The sequence below is a fragment of the Asterias rubens genome, chromosome 11 (assembly GCF_902459465.1).
Source record: "Asterias rubens chromosome 11, eAstRub1.3, whole genome shotgun sequence".
NCBI classification, from domain to species: domain Eukaryota; kingdom Metazoa; phylum Echinodermata; class Asteroidea; order Forcipulatida; family Asteriidae; genus Asterias; species Asterias rubens.
Window position 1 is genome coordinate 13,322,007 of NC_047072.1, and position 21,080 is coordinate 13,343,086.

At 39.2% G+C, this 21,080-nt stretch overlaps 2 protein-coding genes across 2 annotated transcripts in view; one reads left to right on the forward strand and one right to left on the reverse strand.

The window, feature by feature from the left end:
- LOC117297069 (midasin-like) overlaps positions 1–21,080 on the reverse strand; it is a 96,870-nt gene that overhangs the window by 42,299 nt on the left and 33,491 nt on the right. The window contains exons 38-51 of the mRNA XM_033780197.1: positions 20,307–20,432; positions 18,933–19,107; positions 18,043–18,244; positions 17,411–17,534; positions 11,442–11,590; positions 10,070–10,308; positions 9,072–9,355; positions 7,591–7,765; positions 5,739–5,860; positions 4,808–4,941; positions 3,928–4,091; positions 2,737–3,092; positions 1,984–2,221; positions 1,083–1,365 (exon numbers count right to left, since the gene is read on the reverse strand). Of these exons, the coding sequence (XP_033636088.1) occupies positions 1,083–1,365; positions 1,984–2,221; positions 2,737–3,092; positions 3,928–4,091; positions 4,808–4,941; positions 5,739–5,860; positions 7,591–7,765; positions 9,072–9,355; positions 10,070–10,308; positions 11,442–11,590; positions 17,411–17,534; positions 18,043–18,244; positions 18,933–19,107; positions 20,307–20,432 (2,771 nt within the window). The remainder of the gene's footprint in view (positions 1–1,082; positions 1,366–1,983; positions 2,222–2,736; positions 3,093–3,927; positions 4,092–4,807; positions 4,942–5,738; positions 5,861–7,590; positions 7,766–9,071; positions 9,356–10,069; positions 10,309–11,441; positions 11,591–17,410; positions 17,535–18,042; positions 18,245–18,932; positions 19,108–20,306; positions 20,433–21,080) is intronic.
- On the forward strand, positions 12,161–16,849 carry LOC117297070 (E3 ubiquitin-protein ligase TRIM56-like). Its single transcript, XM_033780198.1, has 2 exons — positions 12,161–12,429; positions 13,633–16,849. The coding sequence occupies exon 2, from the start codon at positions 13,639–13,641 to the stop codon at positions 14,752–14,754; it is 1,116 nt and encodes a 371-aa protein (XP_033636089.1). The 5' UTR covers positions 12,161–12,429; positions 13,633–13,638; the 3' UTR covers positions 14,755–16,849.

Below are 21,080 nucleotides of genomic sequence, written 5' to 3' on the forward strand. Positions count from 1 at the left end.
CGTAATTTATTTCTTAGCGCGGATACACACAACCCACGCGCATCAAACAGATTCTTCACAAAGTTTTTGAAAAAAATATTTTTGTTTCGTTTTTTAACAAAAGGGCATTCATGAATGGGAATAAAAAGAGTAGTGACTCGTTCTTAAACGTCCGTTTAAAACCTTGCAGGGTCGTTGCCGTGCGATAAAGGCCCTCGCCGAATGACCCTTCTGGTTTTAAAGGGCTGTTTAAGAACTCGTTCGCTACCCTTTTATTCCCTTAATCAATGTGGACTCTCTATTCATAATAAACACATCTTATCAAGTGCTTTTCGGCTCGAGGGGGGCCCAAAACTTAATTTTCTACGGTATGCAATCCTAAGTATAAGACCCATACATTGTCATCCTTGTCACAAAGAGCCACTTACATGTATGCCAAGACGTAAGATCAAGATTTACATTTTGTTATGTGCCAAGCTTAAAACTGATGGCAGGTTTTGCAATTTAAAGACACTGGACGCTATTGGTAATTGTCAAAGACCAGTCTTCTCACTTAGGGTATCTCAACATAATGCGTAAAATAACAAACCTGTGAAAGTTTGGGCTAAATTGGGAGTCGAGGTTGCGAGATAATAATGAAAGAAAAAACACCCTTGTCACACGGAGTTGTGTGCTTTCAGATGCTTGATTTCGAGACCTCAAGTTCTAAATCTGAGGTCTCGAAATCAAATTCGAGGAAAATGACTTCTTTCTCGGAAACCACGTTACTTCAGAGTAAGCCTGTTTTTCACAATGTTTTTTGATTATCAACAGCTCCCCATTACTCGTTTACAAGTAGGTTTTATGCTAATAATTAATTTGAGTAATTACCAATAGTGTCCACTGCCTTTAAGATTTCTCATATGGTTCTGTATTAGTATTACCGCTCCATTGACTAACTATTGTTTTTCTTAAATACTTTGGCATATTACCATAGTAATAAAGACATGGGTCTCTTCATGAAACCTCAAAAGTGAGAAGACCTACTTAATCACCAAACTGAACAACGTATTTTACAAAGGAAAAGGGGCACACATGTCACATGATCACGCGCAAAGTGTTACCATATTAAGATCTTCAGAATCTCCCAAATCAAGATGTCCAGAATCAACATCATCCACGTGTTGTCGCCATGACAACCACAGAGGCACCTGGCACGTTGCCGTGCTCCTCCACACGTGTCTCATGAATGCTCCAGTGACCTCTGACATCGATGGAACGTGGGACACTCCACTTTGCAGGAGGGATGCATAGGGGAGTAGATGGAGAGGCGAGGAGGGGGTGTGGCACGACATGAAGGCTACCATGGACTTCAGACCATCATCGACTTCTTGTCCTATTTGGCAACTGTGTGGATAAACAGATAATAATAACAATAATTATAATGATAATAATAATAATAATAAGAATAATAATAATAATAATAACAATACAATACAATTGTATGGCGCATAATATCTGTGGTATTATTTTTAAGATCTTTTTGGAGCTTCTTGAGTAATCATTTTTTTTTGGAAATACATGTATCAGTGCCACAATGAAACCCCAAGATTCTCATAATAAGCTCCGGTAATGGATGTTGTCGTTTGAGGAAATTAAGTCGACACTCATCGTGATTTGCAGAGCCTTTGGTTTAAGACCCAGACATCGGGTCCGTTTTTGTTTTTTTCTGAGATAATTACATATTTTTGTTTACTTGAACGTGGAGATTTGTTTTTTAGAAGAATTTTTATTTTTGTATTTACATTTTTGTATTTACATTAGCAGCGCTATGAAATGGGAGACTTTGAGGCGCTAGGTGGCAGCAGACTTACCAGGTTCATTTCCATTGTTTACGTAGTTCTGAGCATGCGCACATTACCAAGAACAATAAACTTTACCTGGTAAGTCTGCTGCCACCAAGCGTCCTGAAAGTCTCCCATTGGGCCCTGTTGTCCCTCTTTGTAAAATGTGAAAAGTGTATACCTTTGAACTTTGACCGCGAGAATCTTGTTGAGAGAAACTTGCTCTGCACACAGTGCAATGTGTTCACAAACAGGCCACAGTCCCACTCTGCTGGAAACATCGGACAACACTTTTGTATCAGAATGAATGTTGTCATCATCGGTTTCCATGGCAACAGGATGGCCGCCATCTTGGCTGTAGATTCCCTGTGCAGCAAGGCTTGCTTCCACACCTTGGATAGAATCCAGCAGTTCATCATCTGGTAAGAAAAAAATACAAGTAAAAGGCGCTGTTTAAATTGGCTAATGCCCTTTCATTTATTTTTTGCACGATACTTTTAACCACTTGGTGCCAGAATTTTTCGAAATTGTTTTCAGAATTGTCTTCCTGTTACACATGTATACCTGGTTATTTCATTCGTTACCAAATTGTTGAGAAATGAAGAATAACCACTGGTTACCAAGCATGAAACATACTTTTGTACACGACATCAAGGAAGTGTTCAGAGACCAATTTTAAAATGCGCCGTAGCTGTTGATTGAGAAATAGGGCCCAATTTACCGGCAAATTCGGCACTAACGATCACCATTTTCTGCCTACGTGCAAGGACCGCAAATTAAGCCTAGTAATTGAGCAGCACGCGCACAAGCAAAAATTCCCTGCTTACCCATGAAATAATTGACGTCAGCACGAAATTCCCTGCTTTCGTAAGCGTTGATTCTTTGCTTATGGTAAGCAGAGCAATGAAATTGGACCCAGTCTAGTTTTTCTTACCAATACATTCCAGAGCATGGTTGTTCAGCTCGCCCACCGCAATCATCAACTGAAGCAAATTCTGGCCGGTAAGTCCGCTGTCCCTCGCGACGAATCGAACAGATCTCTTGAACTTTCTTCTCTTTTGAGTTCCAAGACGGTTGACGTCTACCCTCGAGACAACTCCGATGACGTCAAGAACACGGCCGAGCTCGAGAAGATGCTGAGACGTGTCAGCAGATAAACTTGTCTTGTACGGCAGCGGGTGGCCAATATGATGTTGTAAGGCCCTCTGGTGTTCAGTCACGGTTAGGGTTGAGGCTATCGCAAGATGATCAATGATGCGGTGGATAATCGCATGGAGGTTTTGCGGCAAGCTGAATATCAATAAAAAAAATGATATGGTTCAGTAACTTATAAAATATAAATTTGGGTTTTTACTCATATACACCGATGTGTGTTAGCACTGTATACTCATTACTTTCCCGAGCTCTGTGAAAAAAATCACAAGCATATTACTCGGGCAGGATTTGAACCCTTGTCCTTTGCAATTGTAGAGCAGTGACGTACCAACTAAACTACCAAGACTGCCCAGTAGCTAGATGCAGCTAGAGGAAAGTACCGTGTATACAGTTCTTACACACATCAGTGTATATGGGTAAACCCAAAATTAATATTGCTTATCCCGATGCAAATTTCCATATGTTAGAAAATATTATTATTATAAGGATTTTGCTGTTCCTGCTGCTAAACAAATTTGAGCTACCTTTAGCAATCATGCAATTTCAGCGGCATAGTAAGGCATCTGCTCTAGAATGGAAAAGGTAGTGGGTTCGAACCTCTCCTGAGTAATATGCCTTACATGGACTTTTTCACAGACCTTGGGAAAGTACTGAGTACACAGTGCTTAACATACGTCAATGTATCAGTTAGAAACAGAACCAAATCATATTCTTTGTCCCCAGTGCAAATTTAACATCTTGTAAACATTTTGTAGGCACTGCTTAACAATATTTCTTAGAAAATCTGCATACATTTTTCTGTGAAGAACATAATTTTGTTTAAACCTTATTCAAGTAAACACAAAATTCTTGTTACGTTACTATTTGACATTTGCTACTCACGTGACATCGTTGCCTAAGAACATTTTAAGTTTCTGGTAAATACAAAATTCTTATTACAGTTCATTACTTCATAAAATTTGCTACTCACGTGACATCGTTGCCTAGTAACATGTTAGGGACAACTTGAATCATGTTCTTTATCAGCCATTGCCAGTGTAATTCAAACTGTCCGAGATGGAATGAGTCCTTGCCTTTGATTGGTCGATCACACACCAGCCAACATCTATCCCTCCACTGACAGGCCAATAGGATCTGTTGAAACAAAATAATCAGTTACCAATATTACCAAACTAAGAAACTATAATATAATAACAGTTACAGACATGCAACTTTCTTATCACACAAAAAGAGGAAATGGCCAATCACACTTAACTGTTGTACTGTATTTTTTTGGTTTTCTATGGCACTGTTTTGAAAAGAAAATGAGGATTTCAGTAGATCAGCTGAAAAATTGCAATAATCTGTTTGCATATCGCGCATCTCACACACGAAGGACTTCTCAAACCGCTGCAAAATATATGGTGTTGCACATTGCGCAGTAACACAAGTGGTGGATTTCACAAAGAGTTAAGACTATAGTCTTATCTCTAGTTAGGACGAGATACTTGTTTGCACATTGCGCAGTAACACAAGGGGTGGATTTCACAAAGAGTTAAGACTATAGTCTTATCTCTAGTTAGGACGAGATACTTGTTTGCACATTGCGCAGTAACACAAGGGGTGGATTTCACAAAGAGTTAAGACTATAGTCTTATCTCTAGTTAGGACGAGATACTTGTCCTATTTTTCTATATGCCAAGGTTCATGTAGTAGCTTTGTAAACTTATTTCTTGCGATTAATTTTTCCGGTAAAGGGCACCATGAGCATCTTCTGTGTTGGATACCTGCGCAACATAAATATCCATATGATTTATAATTTGTTTATTCTATTGTTAGCATTAGTGCTAGGACTGCTATTGCGCCAGTACCTGATATGTAGCATCTTCAGAAAGACGAACAGTAGCAGTAGATATAGCCTCAGATAGAAAGCTATCCAGTGTTTTGAAGAAGGGGTACAGGTGGGCCATCAAGGGGTGCGGCAAATCATCAAAAGCAACTAAACCTATATACATGTAGGATGAAACAAATCATTCAATTGAATATTTATTCATATCCAAAAGACATCATTTATGGTTAATCCACTTAACTATTTATTGTTGTTACATGTACATGTAAATTCATATTCTTAATTACCCCAGACGATTTCGCTATTCTTATTGGTTGAGAGTGCGTCACGTGGGGGTGTTTAAACGGCTGATCTAGACCATCTAGAGCTGTCTAACACCGGTTGTTTTGGGATAGCATTCGTGCGGGTTAGCATGCTGTCTCATAAAAAATGCACCACAAGTAACAGAGTTCAAGAACATTGGAAAACAGTTTTTACAGATATAGGATTTGAGGCATTGCATGGTGAGGTATCAATGTATATTTGGTTTGCGGTAACACCATGTGTGTATCTACTTGCCAGGTAGAGTTTGTTCTTAGGGAACTGTCTTTACAGAGTTTCCTACTTTACTACGCCTTTTAACCATAAATGGCACTTTGGCTCTGGCCCTTATCGCACGACCACAACCCTGCCAGTTTTAAACAGCCGTTTAAGAACTCGTCACTACTCATTTATTCCCTTATTAAAGATTAAAGTAGTGTCAGTATTTCGTAATGACCCCAGAAACAAATTGTGGAATTTCTGTCTGAAAGCTTTAGTATTTTTGGTAGTAAGCGAAATGCCCCTGTGTATAAAAACATTTTAAATTGAAAACTGATTCACGCAAGAATCTTTTTTTCAGCATTCTGAGCAATTGTTCCTGGGGGTTGGTGTTTGTTCATGAATGCTGCGGCCAGAGATGCGGGCTTCCTCACCTTGATGTAGAGCATACGAGAGCTGAATGGCTGTGGTTGGCTTGTGTCTAACGTCAACTGCATGTTTTAACTTGGACTCCTCGATGAAGCGATTGACTGTGGTCTGAAGAACCAGATAGAGTCTGTGGGAAAAGCAATCAGATTCATCGTTATTGGTTTTCATTTGTAGAAACACGTGTACATGCCTCAAACAGTTGTTGGGAACATTTTTAGGAATCTTAAGTTCATTGTCAATGCATGTGAAGAAAAAAAAACCAATTTGACTACTTTATAACCCTAACCAACCTTGGTTTGTTTGATTCTAATGTACTGTGGACTGCACTAGTAATAAAATATCAAAAATAATAATCTGTTTTTACATAGCGTTTTATACACCCAAAGGGCGTCTCAAAGTGCTGCATTAAAGGTAGTGATGGACACTATTGGTAATTACTCAAAATAATTATTAGCATAAAACTTTACTTGGTAATGAGTAGTGGGGAGAGGTTGATGGTAAAAAACAATGTGAGAAACGGCTCTCTCTGAAGTGACATAGTTTTCGAGAAAGAAGTATTTTTCCACGAATTTGATTTCGAGACCTCACGTTTAGAATTTGAGGTCTCAAAATCAACCATCTAAAAGCACACAACTTTGTGTGACAAGGGTGTTTTTTCTTGCATTATTATCTCGCAACTTCAACGACCGATTGAGCTCAAATTTTCACAGGTTATTTTATGCATATGTTGAGCTGCACCAAGTGAGAAGACTGGTCTTTGACAATTACCAATAGTGTCCATTGTCTTTAAACCATATCGGCTCCCTGGGGAGTATACAGCCTGTGCTGCCAAATATGTAGCGCGCTGTATAAGCTGATTCAACCACAAGAACCAACTCTGCCCTCATCACAGGTACCCATTTACCCCTGGGTGGAAAGAAGCCATAATAGTTAAGTGTCTTGCTAGGGACACAAGTGTCACGACCGGTAGTCCAACCCACACTCTGCTGAACAAAAACACCAGAGCTTGAGTTTGGTGCTCATGTCCACTCGGCCACGACACACTATGAAACTAGTAAACTGATCAAGCACCCCAGGGGATCAAACATACAATGTACCATCGTAATCGGACTCAAGCGTTGAGTTGTTAGGGTGAGGAAAGATCTTTCGTCAATCACTCAAAGAAGCCTTGTTCATGCCTTTGTCACCTCTAGAGTTGAATAATGCAATTCTCTTCTCACTGGACTTTCAGAAAGAGAACTTTCTGAAATTCAACATGCTAGAAACACTGCTTACTCTTCTCGTCTTGTGCACACTTTATTCTCAACATTATAAGACGATCTTACATGAACTCCACTGGCTCGAGATTAGTTTCACATTGTGTATAGTTAAATCTCCTCACATTCAAAGCTCGTCATGGACTATCTCCAGATTATATGTCCTAAATATATTCCTGGTCATCCTTTTCGTTCTGGTGGCCGATCCCTACTGACACAAACTACTGTTAAACCCATTAGCGCTAATTTAAGCAGATTTGGGTTGTTTGCGCCTCAGGGAGTTGAGAAAGTTTGAGGAAAGGTCGAAGTACATGTATGATGGATGAACAGCGATAATACCGTTGTTGCTAGGATATTTTATGAATACAAGAACCCAGAATTCTTCTTTTTATTATTTTTGGTATGAAATAATTAAAAACCACAAGGAAGACTGACTGGGCACCCCCGAACAAAGATACTGACAAAATAGGGAGACCGCCCAACACCTTAATCCGGAGGTACATGGTTCGAGTTTCACTCGACTAGAAAAATTTTCTTTGTTCAACCCCAAATCTTATTGCTTTTATCATTTTATTGAAAGAAATGCTTTCAAATGTCAAACCTTCTGGCAATGGCTAGAGCTTCATCAAGCTGACTGTGAGCACTCTCCACATTGTCACACTCTTCATCAGTACTCATTCTGTCTGGTGCCCTCTGTTGTCTACAAGTGTCCAGGTATGCAGTAAGGTGAGGAGCCAAATTGAGATCCAGTGGGTAGTACTTTAACATCTTGAAGGCTGCCAACAAAATTGGGTATAAGGTTATAGCGAAATTAAACCAGAGCTGAGATGATGGGGAGACAAGGCATCCTGTATGGTAGAACCGACTTCCCATTAACCTCTGAACTTTGGGAATTTTGATTCAAGAAACTCCTCAAACTACAAGCTTCAAATCGTAGAGTTATATATAACAACTAGAGGGCGCACTGGCCTGTATACGCGGCCCCGGCATGCGCGCAGGCGGCCATTTTCTGAGTTGACAAACAGCATCTCACAGCGTGTGTTTGTGCGGCCATTTTGTAAGTTGACAAAACAGCATCGCGTAGCGTTCAATAAACACAAATTCCAACGTGTACTTCATATTCACTGCGTGTACAGAATGGCCCGCGTGTCTCCTTGCGGTCCCGTCGCGTTTGTGCCAGCAACATCAACAGTGCGCCCTCTAGTTCTTATTTTAACTCTATGCTTGAAATTGTCAAAAAGAGTCTGAATGTACATGTACATACAAAACAAGTATGTGCAGAGATACAATGTTTTTGCACACAGCTACAGTATAAGTCTACTATCTTCAAAACATTTTCTGGATCGATATATTTTACGTGGTTTTTACTAAATGTGTTTGATTGTTTATATATATATATTTATCTGTTTACTTGTACTTGTACCTTTATTGTTTTATGATCATACTTTGTGGATCTTAATTTTGACCTTTTCATAATTTTGCTTTTTGTGGTTAAAATGATAGTTTTTATTGTTGTAAAGCGCCTGGAAGCATTTTTAATGGATATGGCGCTATATAAATGTGTTTTATTATTATTATTATTATTTTCCTATTTTAGACCAAGCTCGAATGGAACACCCACTTTCGGATAGCTACGGCAAAGGTCTACAATTTTCATAACATTTTCACATAATTATTTAGAACAAAATCAAATGGAATGCCCACATATTGATATACTTAGCTATGGCTACATGTACGTCTATAGCTACGGCATACATGTAGGTCTACAATTTTCAAAATGTTTCCATATTTCAGACCAAGTTAAAATGGAACACCCACATTGGAATATACACAGCTACAGCAGGTCAACTACATGTATATTCAAAACGTATTCACATTTCAGCCCAAGTTCAAATGGAACACCCACATTGGAATATACACAGCTACAGCAGGTCAACTACATGTATATTCAAAACGTATTCACATTTCAGCCCAAGTTCAAATGGAACACCCACATTGGAATATACACAGCTACAGCAGGTCAACTACATGTATATTCAAAACGTATTCACATTTCAGCCCAAGTTCAAATGGAACACCCACCTTCAGACATTCCAAAGTTGTCTGCCGTCTCAAGTAACTGCTTGCAGAGGGGATGCCTACACACCTCACCCAGAGCTACTCTGATAATCTCCGGCATATACTTGGCAAACTCCTTTCCCTCCCTGTCAATCAGTTCCTTGTTGCTAGGCAGCCATTCATTCCAGGCTGTCAACAGCCAATCACGCCGCAGCTCCCAGTCTGTGGGTGTGGCCTGCTCCATAAGTAGGAGTGTCGCTGGCTTGATGAGTGGAATGACAGCTTGTGATACCGCCCCACTTTTGTCACTACAAAAACAATGAGTGAGCTTGATAATGCAGGGCTTTAATTTAAAGAAAAAATACCTCGTTCATAAATGTCCTGATTGTTATTATGTCAGAAAATCTGTAAACTTTTCTTTAAATTTTCCGTCACATCAGCAGGCTCCGCTTTTGCTTAGGGTAAATTGGCGAGCAATGCTCATTGTTTGGGCATACAGGCGCATGTTCATAAAGGTATTACACTAGATTTTTACTACCATGTCCCCAATGTTTTTAATTATGTAGCGCCAAAGGCAGTGGACACTGTTGGTAATAAATAATAATAATAAAGAATATTTATAAGGCGCCCAAATCCACCAAAATGAGGTGCTCATTTATCAGCATAAAACCTTACTTGGTAACGAGTAATGGGGAGCTGTTGATAGTATAAAACACTGTGAGAAACGGCTCCCTCTGAAGTAACGTAGTGTTCGAGAAAGAAGTAATTTTCCACGTATTTGATTTCGAGACCACAGAATTAGATTTTGAGGTCTCGAAATCAAGCATCTGAAAGCACATACATGTAACTTCGTGTGACAAGGATGTTTTTTTTTTCATTATTATCTTGCAACTTCGACAACCAATTGAGCTCAAATTTTCACAGGTTTGTTATTTCATGCATAAGTCGAGATACACCAAGTGAGAAGAATGGTCTTTGACAATTACCAATAGTGTCCAGTGTCTTCAAGTGAGAGACCATACCTTAGACTCTCGGCCCGACTGAGTAAGTATATAAACACTGCCCCTTCTCGTCTCAACATGGCCACGGGTGCGTTACAGCTAAGCTCAACAATCGACGGGACATGACGAGGGTGAAGGGCGCCCTCTAATGACGGACCATCCTCTTCATCCGTCAAGGCTAATGATGAAGGATCGGCAGGTAACAGGCCACCATCGACTTCTAGGGCGGCAAGATGTCTCGTGACGATCTCTTGAGATTTCTGGATTTTGAAATGAACGTTTGATCAACAAACAAGCAACAACATTTTGCCTGAAACATAACATATTAGACAGAAAATCATCATTGTTTTCCATTGCCTCTGGTTGCTAAGCGCTATAGAAATCCTGTTATTATTATTATTATTATCATCATTATCATTATCATTGTCATTGTCATTGTCATTGTCATTGTCATTGTCAGTGTCATTGTCATTGTCATTGTCATTGTCATTGTCATTATTATTATTATTATTATTATTATTATTATTATTATTATTATTATTATTATTATTATTATTATTATTATTATTATTATTATTATTAAGATAGAACCATTAGTAATTCTCCAGGATACACATTAGGGCATGTAAAACCAAGATAAAGTAGAAACATTCCGAAGACCTTGTTTCAATATTACTCCGTACTAATGACGTCACTTTTGCTTTACAAAAAAACGGCTGTCAGACAAACATCTCACAACTTACGCGATCACAGCATCATTAAAGCGCCTAGGGTAGCAGTAGCGTAAACCTACCTGGACACGTAAACGCGTGTGTTAGTGAAACTTTGTATGTTTGTCTGAGAATCCTGAGATACTAAGTCCGTGTACTAAGCTTCTATTTTAAAGGAACATTACAGAATTGGTTTTCGCTAGCAAAACAGTTGCTGACAGTGTAAGCACTTTATATAATCCACCATATACATAAACTGACACACCTGTAGAAGTTTGAGATCGGTTGGTTATCTGGGTCACGAGAGAATAGTGAAAAACCGATTACCAAGTTTTGCATTGCATCGATGCCAAAATAAAAATGAATAAAACGCTCACTGAGCGATAAACTCCACACGCGAAGTTAGATTATTTATTTCTCATCAAATATGACATTTCAGACAGAAATATTTCAAGGGATTTTTTCAACTATCATCATCATTAGACCGTGTAAGTTTTATGTAAATCTGTGATCTTCACGATTTTTGTTTCTTACTATCTGTAACGTTCCTTTAAGCATTAGTGCGGAGTGCTATTCATGCGACCTTTGGCCAAACTTCCAATATTTGAGTCCAGATTGCCCAACCGTTTTTGAAAACTACTTTGGAGAACCCTGGTTATCAATAGTTGACCTTTCATACTGACCTGCTTGTTGACCTTTGACAGCTGACCCCTGACATACACATCCATGCAGGCCTGGTTGAGGGCGCTCTTCGTGTCCCTGCCACACTCCAATAGCTGCATGGTGACAGAGGCGGCCAAGAGGAGGCTTGGTAGACTAGAAACATCGCATCCTAATTTATCAAAAACAAACCACAAATTATCTGTTAACTGTGAGCTGAACTATGAGTGCAAAGCTTGAAAAGCTTGCGACGCAAAGCGTGAAAGCTACAAAACCTACAAAAAAACTTCAAAAACTACAGCACCTCAGCAAATAATATTTTAAGGGAAGCTTTCTACCATCATTCTTCAAACCGTGTAATTTTAATGTAATCTGTGGATTTTGTGTTTTGTGTCCTACATAAAGTACACAGACCCTTTAATTGTCATGGGAAGCAAAAGTGCCCCGTACAACAGCCAAAATGTTCTAATGGGATAAACCCCTTCATGACCAACAATGTTTCCCTCCCTACCAATCTTGCCCCAGGGGGTGAAAACAAATTATAACCCCCCCCCCCCCCCCCGCCCCAAAAGATAACAAAACAAAAAAATCACTCAACAAATGTAATTAACAAAAGACTATGGTAGCCTTACAACAGCTTGGGGATTCCCCCAAGATGTGAAATTACAGGGTACCATTGAACTTTGGACCACAGACAAATCCATTCCACCAAGGGTGAAACAAAAATTCCAGATGTCTATACTTTATCATTGTACAGGATATGTGTGCCCTATGCTAGTTGTATGAGTAACACACGTTGAGCTCCATGCTTCCATTTACAACCCCTTAACACCCCTATCCTGAGAGTGGATTGACCAAGGACCATGAGGGCACAGAGTGGTGGGGCGGGTCCTGTGTGCATAAAAAGAGAAGTTTCTCTACTCTGTTCTACACACGTGTAGTTAACCCAGCGCCGAATCAACCTTGCCACTCAACAACCACTACAATCAAAATTTCCTTCTTAATTTCAAGGTAGGACAATCTATTCATATTTGCTACATTTATAACAAAAACTCTGTGACATAAAGTTGCTCATTCAGTCAAATCTTCGGCCCCATACTCTTTTGATTACATCTAGAATGTATTCCAACATTTCGACCAGGGGCCGATTTCACAAAGAGCGTAGATTGATCTCACATATGGGTATTGGACATTATTGGTAATTACTCAAAATAATTTTTAGCATAAAAACTTACTTGGGAACAAGCAATGGATAAACGGCTCCCTCTGAAGTAACACAGTTTTCGAACAAGAAGTAATTTTCCATGAGTTTGATTTTGAGACCTCAGAATTAGATTTTGAGGTCCCGAAATCAAGCATCTGAACGCAAACAACTTCATGTGACAAGGGTGTTTTTTCTTCCTTTATTATCTTGCAACTTTGACGACCAACTGAGTTCAAATTTTCCCAGGTTTGTTTTTTATGAATGTAGAGATACAACAAGTGATAACACTAGTCTTTGATAATTACCAATAGTGTCCAGTGTCTTTAATAATGTTTGCATTATTACTCCTAATAATACATGTAATCGTCGATATTGTTCATGAAAGTATGGAAATAAATGTGTTTTGAGTTGAATTGATTTGGGATTTTTTTTCTCTCCAGAAATATGCAAATTGTTTAGACCAGTTTATGAATGACTACATGTATATTAAGCTTTTTTGCAGGTTGTTTATGCATTGGGGTAGAAATTGATCTAATAAGTGTCTATAACTAATATGTTCAAAGGTGCTTTATAAAGGGTCTGGGTACTTTTTGCAGGGGACAAAACACATTGTCCATAGATTCACTTACACCGTTTGAAGTTAATGATAGTAGAAGGCTTCCCTTAAAATATTACTTGCTGAGGCTCTGTAGTTTTTGAGAAATGAGTATAAGAAGTCACAAAAATCATTCATTTTTGTCTCAGTGAGACGAAAATTATTTTCATGCTAAAACTGACACTAATATTATTTTTGTGACATAGTTTTACTCATTTCTCAAAAACTACAGCACCTCAGCAAGTAATACTTTAAAGTAAGCTTTCTACTATCATTATCTTCAAACGGTGTAAGTTTAATGTAAATCTGTTGACATTGTGTTTGATGTAACAAAAAGTACCGGAATCCTTCAACAAAAAACATATGCCTTAGTTTGTCTGAGTTTTTTTGTTGTTCTTTTTTTCTTTTCTTTTAGAGCACGATGGCAAGTGGGGTTACGACTGCGTCTGTTCTAGACAAAATCAGCCAGGGACACCTAGAGTGCACAATCTGCTTCAATCGATTCCAAACACCTAAGGTTCTTGCTTGTTCTCATTGCTTCTGCTACGCGTGCCTCAAGGAGATCGTGTCAAGCAAATCTGGGAGTTCTAGGGTTCTGGCCTGCCCAGTGTGTCGAAAGGAGACACAGCTGAGTGAGAAGGGGGTTCTTGCATTGCCTGATAATGCCACCATGGCATCCATCATTGATGAGATCAACGAGCAGGAGATGCTAATGAAGGGTCAAAAGATAAAGGTCATATGTCAGGCGTGTAGTGAAGGACAAGACGCCGTGTCACGCTGCTTAGACTGTGAAGACTATCTCTGCACAGCCTGTCAACAAGCACATCTGCGGCTGGCCAAGCTAAAGTCACACAAGATCACCCCTTTGTATGGAGACCAGGCTAGCCTGGCTTCATCAGCCCCGAAGCACACCCCAAAGTGTGGAAAACATCGTGAGCAGGACCTTAGCCTCTACTGTGAGAAGTGTCAGGTGCTGATCTGTGCCGAGTGCATCGTTGATGAACACAAACAGCCTCAGCATATGTATTACACCACAGAGGAAGCAGGTGGCCTCTTTAAGCAAGCCGTGTTTAAACTCTTAGCAACAGCTGAAGCCAAGAAGACCGAGCTGAAAGGCATCCGGGATATGACCGTGCACTCTAACACTAGACTAGAGTTTGCCATCGCGAACACCAAGTACAAGATTTCACAAACAGCAAATACCAGCATTGCATACATCCGCCAGCAGGAGCAGAAGCTTCATGACCAGGTCACACAGACCGGACAGGAAAGACTCATGACAGTCAAGATCTCTCTGACTAACCAGAATGAGAAGCTAGCAACAGTGGACCAGTGCCTTGAGACAATCAAGACCATCACTTCTCACTCCAACGTCAACGATTTGCTCAAGAAGAAGACAAAGATACTCAGCGATCTCGAGGAAATCACCAAAGTCGTTATTGATGTCAATGAAAAGCAACGATTGGAAAGACTGGCGATTATTGACTTTACTGCGGGAGTTAATCTGGTGCAGCCTTTGGGAACTATTCAGCAATAATAAAACATTATAGTCATGAAATTGGCTGACCACCTAGCTCCAACAAAACCGCTGTTAGAGTTATTTCTTAGTGTACAAAAAGTGTGGATAATTTGTGATAGAGATCAATTGTTTAGATGTCCTCACTCGGTATGTGCTTGTAAATAGCTTGGATATCAGTTGTCAATTTTTATTTTATAAACATTTAAAACCATTTTAAAGGGGTGGATATATATCAATAAACAAGTAATACGCCTCAGCTGCCATTTTTCTTTTTGTAAACAATTAAAACTGTTTTTAAGGGGTACTACGTATTTATAAACATTTATTACGCCATAAATTTGTTCAACAACGTTTTTATAATTTTCCTCCGGTACTATCAGCCGATTTTAAAATGATTTTGGGTTGAACAAAGAAAGATTTACGAGAGCAAGATTTGAAGCAACAGCCTCCGGATTAATGTGCCGGCGCTCTACCAACTAAGCCATCAAGCCCTCTGTTGGCGGTCTTTCTATAATGGTCAATATCTTTGTTCAGGTGTGCCAGTCAGAAGCCTATCAACCTGCAACTGCTGTGTAGCCAGGAATCACACCCAAGTTTACGACACAACCTGGGAAGTGGCAGTCAGGGGATCACCTTAAAAGGATATGACTTTTTACTTCAAATGAACAGTAAATGTTATGTACTGACTTGAATATGTTTTTCCCCCAAAAAGTACAACTATTTAGATTTGTGGGATGCAAATACTTCACCATAGCAAAAATACAAAAGTTTTTGGTTCATTTGTTCTTCTTCAAAATTTACATCTGCGAAACATAGTAAGTGGCCATACATTTCAACCCTAGCAGAGTCTTTGTTGTTAAAAGAATAAACTGACTCTGCTCAAATATTTGTTGCTTTTATACCATGGGTCCTTTTGGTTGTTACGCAGTTTACAAAAGCTTATTATGTTATCTTGGTTATTTTTCTTCCTCAACTTTATTTCATCCGGTTTACTCATGTTTATCTTTTAGTTTAGCTGTAATTGTCTAACTGGCAATATTTCTTAGTTCAATTCTTTTTAATCTAGTTAACTTAATTTGTTAAGTAACATTTAACCTTCAAATCTTGTAATCAGTTTTTAATGTTATCCTTATATTCATATTTATCTTTTAGTTTAGCTGTAATTGTCTAACTGGCAATATTTCTTAGTTCAATTCTTTTTAATCTAGTTAACTTAATTTGTTAAGTAACATTTAACCTTCAAATCTTGTAATAAGTTTTTAATGTTATCCTTATACTCATCCATAATGCTTTATAATAACAATGTGTGCAAACGTGTATTTGCAAATATAAACATTAGATAAGTAAGAGAAACAGCGCCACAAATAGTTATAAATTGCTGCACATCATAAAGTTCAAAATAGTTGGAGGAACTTTTCACTTGTGAAAATGCCCAGACCTCATGGATTGTTATTGAGCAGAATCTGTTTAAACAAGAACTGGACTAGATAAATATATCCAGCCAAACTTCTTATGTATGATTTTCCAAAACTGAGTACAGTGGACAATTAAATATGTTTCGAAAAAGTTTGGATTGTCCTCTTTTGATTACGATTAGTTGATATATAATAACACCAGGGCCCAATTTCATGGCTCAGCTTGCCGCCGAAATCTGCGCTTACGATCATGATTCCCCGCTTACGTGCAAGGGCCGAATTTCTGCACTAGCCTTGTAAGCGTAGAATGCCTAGTAACGTGGAGTACGCACCCGCAGACGCCAAAATTTGCAGCTAACCCGTGAAATACGCTTGCCGTACGCACAGAATTCCCTGCTTCCGTAAGCGCTGATTCTGTGCTTTACGATAAGCATACCCATGAAATTGGGCCCAGGACAGTCCATTGTGTAGCTTGCACAGGCCGCACACACCTTCGCATGTTTTGTTAGTCCAAAGCTGGCAAAGGGTACTACAATTCATGCTCAAAACATCCCTTTTCCCAAAGGGATATTTTTCCTTTGTCCTTTTGTTGTACAAATTATGTGAAGTAAGAGAGATCAATAAACTACCACCATTGTTTATCAATGTATTCAGCAAATGGGAGGCAAGTCTATGATTCCAGCAGACCATAGCCGATTATTGTCCAGGGCTTATGCAAGGTGTTCAGTAAATTCAGTGTACATGTATTCAATCAATGAATCAATATAACATTTATTTCCACATTCACATCACATGGAGGCATCATCCTAAAAGCAAGGGCTTGTGGCGGATGTGCCCGTTACAACATTACAGAACAAAACAGGATAGCAGCACTAAATAGACGCATAAATAAATACTAACCAAGTGAGAACACTGGTCTCGGACAATTACCAATAGTGTCCTGTGTCTTTAAAGACACCTGTTGCTAACATGAGCCCTTTGTAATAGCATGCCGCACTTATGCCAAAAATAGAAGCTATGTAACCGGATCTCAGACAAAAGTGACACATTTCACTAATGCGGGCCTACATATACATGTACATCCAAATTGTACGTTTACTCGCGACTAACTACACTACTAGTACAGTTTGGGTCGTCCATGATGCAGTGATCGCGTAGCCGTGTTTGTCCGACAGCCGGGTATTTTAAGCAAAAGTGGCAGCGTTAGTGTTGTGTGCTATAAGTGTCTGTTGGGAACCAGCCAATTGAAAAGACCTTACCTGGCATGTTGCACTTCATATCCTCATGGAGCTTCAATAAGGTACCAGTCAACTGGTTCCCCGCTAATCCAACGCCGTTCAGTAGCGATAAGAGATCAAGGTTCTTGTACCTTCCTCCCTCGGTCTAAAAATGAGAAAATGAACAAAAAGTTGAATCGCATTTAGTAAACAATGTTCAATGTTCAAGGAAAAAATAACAACTGTGGGAACTTTTCAAAGTTTTTTCTTTATCGAAAGACCAACAAATTTATTGTGGTACACATGTATGTCACGGCTGAGTTGTAAAATGCACTTGACTCAATTTATTGTGTTTTGGATCATCAGAGTGTGGATTTAAGTCCCATTACTGACACTTGTGTCCCTAGGCAAGACGCTCAAATTTCTTCACACCATCTAAGATTGTTTGAGGAAACAGTTTTGTATAGCTGGCTGGCAGAGCAGAATGCACTACCATTTTAGGAAGCAATTATGGTCAAGTGCCTTGCTCAAGGGCACGAGTTTCAAGATCGGGATTCGAACCCACGCTCTGCTGCTGACAACACCAGAGCTTGGGTCTGGTGAGCTACATGTACATGTAGACCGCTCTGCCCCCCGACACGTCATTAAAAAAATAATAACTAAAACATAAGTACCTCCCCGAGGATGTAGATTTCTACTCCTCTGTTGCGCATCGCTCTTGAGATCTCCCCATGTCTTGGGTCCATGGCTAGGATGAGACGGAAGTCAGGGTGTGGCTTGATCGTTGGTATAAGACCGTCTATAACTCCGCGCTCGTTGATACTCAAGACACCATTGGGTTCCAGCAGAGCATTGAGCCGATCTAATACAGATGGGCTGTTGAAACAAAGAATCGTTTAAACACACTGGAAGACTGCTTGCATTTCAGACAGTACTACGTTGTGATATCATTTGTAGCAAAAAGGTGTGAATATCTCGCACATATTCAAACTTACGTGAGTTGTAAGCAAGTCAAAAACTTAACAGTCCCTGATATGGATTGAAACCCAAAAAGTGCATCGATGCATTTTCCATGTACTTTGATGAATCAATGAAGCTAAAAAGTGTATCAAGTGGGTGTGATTGTATGGGCGTATTTATCTCATACTTACTCAAAGGATTCACAAACATGTTAAAGGGACATGTTGCCTTGGATCGAGCAAGTTGGTCTATGAAAAGCGTTTGAAACTATTTGTTATGAAATGCATATGGTTAGAAAATATGTTTTAAAAGTAGAAAATAATGATCCAAACAAATATGCCGCGCAATTGCAGCATTTTCCTTTTACGTCGTGAACAACACATGGCACTTTATTTTGTGGAGTAAAAGGAAAACCCTGCAATTTTGAGGCATTTTTGAGTGGATCATTGTATTTTACTTTTGAAAAAAAATATTTTAACCATATGCATTTTATAACAAACGCTTTTCATAGACCAACTCACCCGATCCAAGGAAACGTGTCCCTTTTAAGTTTGGAAAAGTGTGTAAACTAAAACTAGGTAAAAGATCATGAAGTTCTTCTCACCTGCAGAAGTTGACGTTATCGATGAGTAGCCAATCACCTTCTTTCAGCGCCTGCACAAGAAGTCCATCCACCCACTCAAATTTACCACCCCCGCCTTGCTGAATGGTTTGACCCTCTTTCTCCAACCTCACTCTCAGTTGGGCTAGTGTGTTGGTCACAAGAATGATGTCTTTACCTGAGAAGTTGGGAAGGAGGTTACAAAAAGGGTTAGATAGCTCAAGTGGGAATTGATTGAATGATTGAATTTATTCAGATAAAAATACAGCAAGAACGGGCCAAAAACACATACACAACAGGAGAAAAGACAATGAAATAAGATAAACCAAAATAGAACACAAGATAGAAATAGTGCACAAAATTATCCACGGATAACACAAAAAAAACAATGACTCAGACTTATTTCCATTCGGGTCCTTCCAAATAATGGTAAAAAAACATCAAAAAGAAATGTAAGTACCAAAAACAGACAAACCTAATCGTGGAAAACAAGGCAAGAAAACACAAAATAAATAAATAAACAAATAATTAATAAAATTCAATTAAATCAATCAAAACTGAAAATTTAAACAAGAGAATGGAAACCAAAAAGGAACCCAACCAAGCGAGGAAATCATCTGCTTGTCCCTAAGGTCACAAGTTCAACTTTTCTTTGTTCATCCAACAACAACAGATTAAAAGCTATCGATTTAAATAACTCAATTTAGGTCTCAAATGAGAACGTCAGGACCTGATTTCATGGCTCTGCTAACTGTGAGCAAAGAATTTACGCTTACGGAAGCAGGGAATTCCGCACGGTTAACAGGGAAATTTGGTTTGTGCGCGTACGAACTCCACGTTACTAGGCATTCTTCGCTTCCACAGCTTAGAGCATATATTCAGCACTTGCCAAGACAGTGATCATAAGCACAGAATTGGGCGGTAAGCTGAGTCATAAGCCTTGTTGAGATATGGTGGACACTAAAGTAGTGCACTGTTTGGTTTGGGTGCACACAGACAAAATTACCCAGACAAAATTTCTGGCGTGCCCGCAGCTGGACGTGAACTGGTTCGTCTCCGGTTGGAGGCTCGGATACACCCAGAGGCTTATAGTATTGTGTCCACAACATCTCAAGAGGCTTATGGGAATGGGGCCCAGTTTTGAAAATTAAAAACTGGAATCTAATAGACCGTATTGAATAACCCCTTTGCTGCTATAATAGTCTAAACGCGTACATCAAAGCATCACACAGCATTCCCGATTCTACGCACACACACACGCACACGCTCGCAGACGCCATCTTGTAGGGCAAATATTTGAACGGTGGCGTCATATTCAATACGGTCTATACTTTATGTTGAGGTCAAATATTTTAGAATGTTAGAATTCTTGCTTACTGAGTTCAGGATCCGAGGTGTGGTTCTGTGCGAGGCTGGAGGTAAGGTCAAGTACTTGGCTGGACATGTCAAGTTTCCTCATAGAGAGACCCTCTGTGGATGAGGAGCCGCTTCCACCTGCAATTCCTGTACAAAGAAACGTCGTTTAAAGACACTGGACACTATTGGTCATTGTCAAAGACTAGTCTTCACAGTTGGTGTATCTCAACATATGCATAAAATTACAAACCTGTGAACATTTGAGCTCGATTGGTCGTCGGAGTTGCGAGATAACTATGAAAGAAAGAACACCCTTGTCACACGAACTTCTGTGGTTTCAGATGCCTGATTTCGAGACCTCAAAATCTAATTCTGAGGTCTCGAAATCAAATTCAAAAACTTTAGTGGTGAATTACCTCTTTCTCAAAAACTACATTACTTCAGAGGGAGCTGTTTCTCACAATGTTTTATACTATCAACCTCTCCCCATTACTCGTAATCAAGAAAGGTTTTATGATAATAATTATTTGGAGTTATTACCAATAGTGTCCACTGCCTTGGACGCTATTGGTAATTACTCAAAATAACTATTAGTATAACAACTCACTTGGTAATGAGCAATGGAGACCTGTTGATAGTAAAAAACATCAGGAGAAACGACTCTCTCTAAAGTAACATAGTTTTTGAGAGAGAGGTAATTTATTACTTGTATATTAAAAGGCTTCTACCTGAAGTCTTTTTTATATTTTTAAAGGTATCTGAAAGAACACAAATTCGTGCAACAAGGGTGTTTTC